Genomic DNA, 1,567 nt, shown 5'->3' on the forward strand with positions numbered 1-1,567 from the left:
TGTTGTTTTGTAAGTGTGTGTTATTATGTGTAATTTTGTGTTGTTTTGTAAGTTTGTTTTGTTTTGTTTGTAAGTTTGTGTGCTATTCTGTAAGTTTGTTTGTTGTTTTTTAAGTTTGTGTGTTGTTTTGTAAGTTTATGTGCTGTTATGTGTTGTTATGTGTAATTTTGTGTGTTGTTGTGTAAGTGTTGTTATGTGTAATTTTGTGTGTTGTTGTGTAAGTGTAGTTTTGTGTAATTTTGCTATAATCTAGCAGGTGATTGACGGGTACTCTGGTGTAATTTGCTCCTTCTTTCCTGTCAAAATCTCTCCTCCTCCTTTTTTTGTGTTTGTTACTCTCTTGTAACACCTCTATTCTTTGGCACTAATATGACCTTATTGTGTCGTAGGTGCCGTAAAACTCTTACTTAAACCAAAGACTAAGAAAAGTCACTCAACAACCTTTGTCTCTGCTCACAGGCTGACCTTCCGACCTTGCCCTCTGACCTCCAGGGGGAGACTTTCTCCCACGTCTTCGGAACGAAAACATCCAGGTAGGTATTTGGTTGGCGGGTGCTCTGGTGTGGTTTGCTTCTTTCCTTTCAAACATCTATCGTCCTTATCTCTCCTTCTTTTTTGTGTTTGTTATTCTCTTGTAACACCTCTAATCTTCGGCTCTTATACGACCTTATTGTGTTGCAAGTGCCGTAAAACACTTACTAAAACTAAAAACGTCCAGGTAGGATAAGATTGCTGGTATTGTTTCTTCACACAGCTAATTTGGGAAAGTGCTTTTTTTTACAACTGAATTCTTGGTGTGTGTTTTTTAATAGCCTTTAACTCTTTGTTTCATTTATCTGAATTTAAAACTGCGGGGCTGTCGTGGCCGTACAGACACATGGACAAGCATGATGGCTAAGTGAAGTGATTCGTCGGGACTGGCAAATTCCCCACTACTCTCAATTCATTGTCTGTTTTATTTATTTATTTATTTTAAAACATTTTTTTTTCTAAATGTGGGTGGTTGACGGGTGCTCTGGTGTGGTTTGCTTCTTCTTTCCTGTCAAACACCTATTGTCCTGATCTCTCCTCGTTCTATTTTGTGTTTGTTACTCTCTTGTAACACCTCTATTCTTCGGCACTTATATGACCTTATTGTGTTGCAAGTGCCGTAAAACTCTTACTAAAACTAAAACTAAATTTGTTTTTCCTGCTCTCAGCCTGGAGTTATTGCTGCTCAACAGAAAGATGAAAGGCCCGGCCTGGCTGGACCTCAAGTGTCCCCGTGAGTTCTCTCGGATAATTATCATGATTGTAATTGTAATTATAAAGATAATAATACATAGCTGCAAAGTAGTACGTTAAAAACGTATTTAGTACGATTTTTGGGGTTTGAGTACGGAAATCCGTTTTGGCATTGGAAAATACGTTTTCAACTTTTCCCCCTCTTAGTTTCAATACAAACTGGCTTCAAGCAAGAAAAATTAGAACATTTATGACCGGATAGGCAAAGTACAGGAGTCAACAAGACGACGAGAGTAGTGTCCCTGCAATTAAACTGGAAGTCGACCTCCTTCCGCGAGTTGTG

General features: G+C 38.4%; 1 protein-coding gene across 2 annotated transcripts in view; it reads left to right on the forward strand.

Moving 5' to 3' along the window:
• The window catches only part of LOC101861408 (DNA polymerase alpha catalytic subunit), a 67,077-nt gene that overhangs the window by 32,993 nt on the left and 32,517 nt on the right, over nucleotides 1–1,567 (forward strand). For both annotated transcript variants that reach the window (XM_005111787.3, XM_013090046.2), the window contains 2 exons: nucleotides 460–533; nucleotides 1,200–1,264. In XM_005111787.3, the coding sequence (XP_005111844.1) occupies nucleotides 460–533; nucleotides 1,200–1,264 (139 nt within the window). The remainder of the gene's footprint in view (nucleotides 1–459; nucleotides 534–1,199; nucleotides 1,265–1,567) is intronic.

This window comes from Aplysia californica, unplaced genomic scaffold (genome assembly GCF_000002075.1).
Source record: "Aplysia californica isolate F4 #8 unplaced genomic scaffold, AplCal3.0 scaffold01122, whole genome shotgun sequence".
Lineage (NCBI taxonomy): Eukaryota > Metazoa > Mollusca > Gastropoda > Aplysiida > Aplysiidae > Aplysia > Aplysia californica.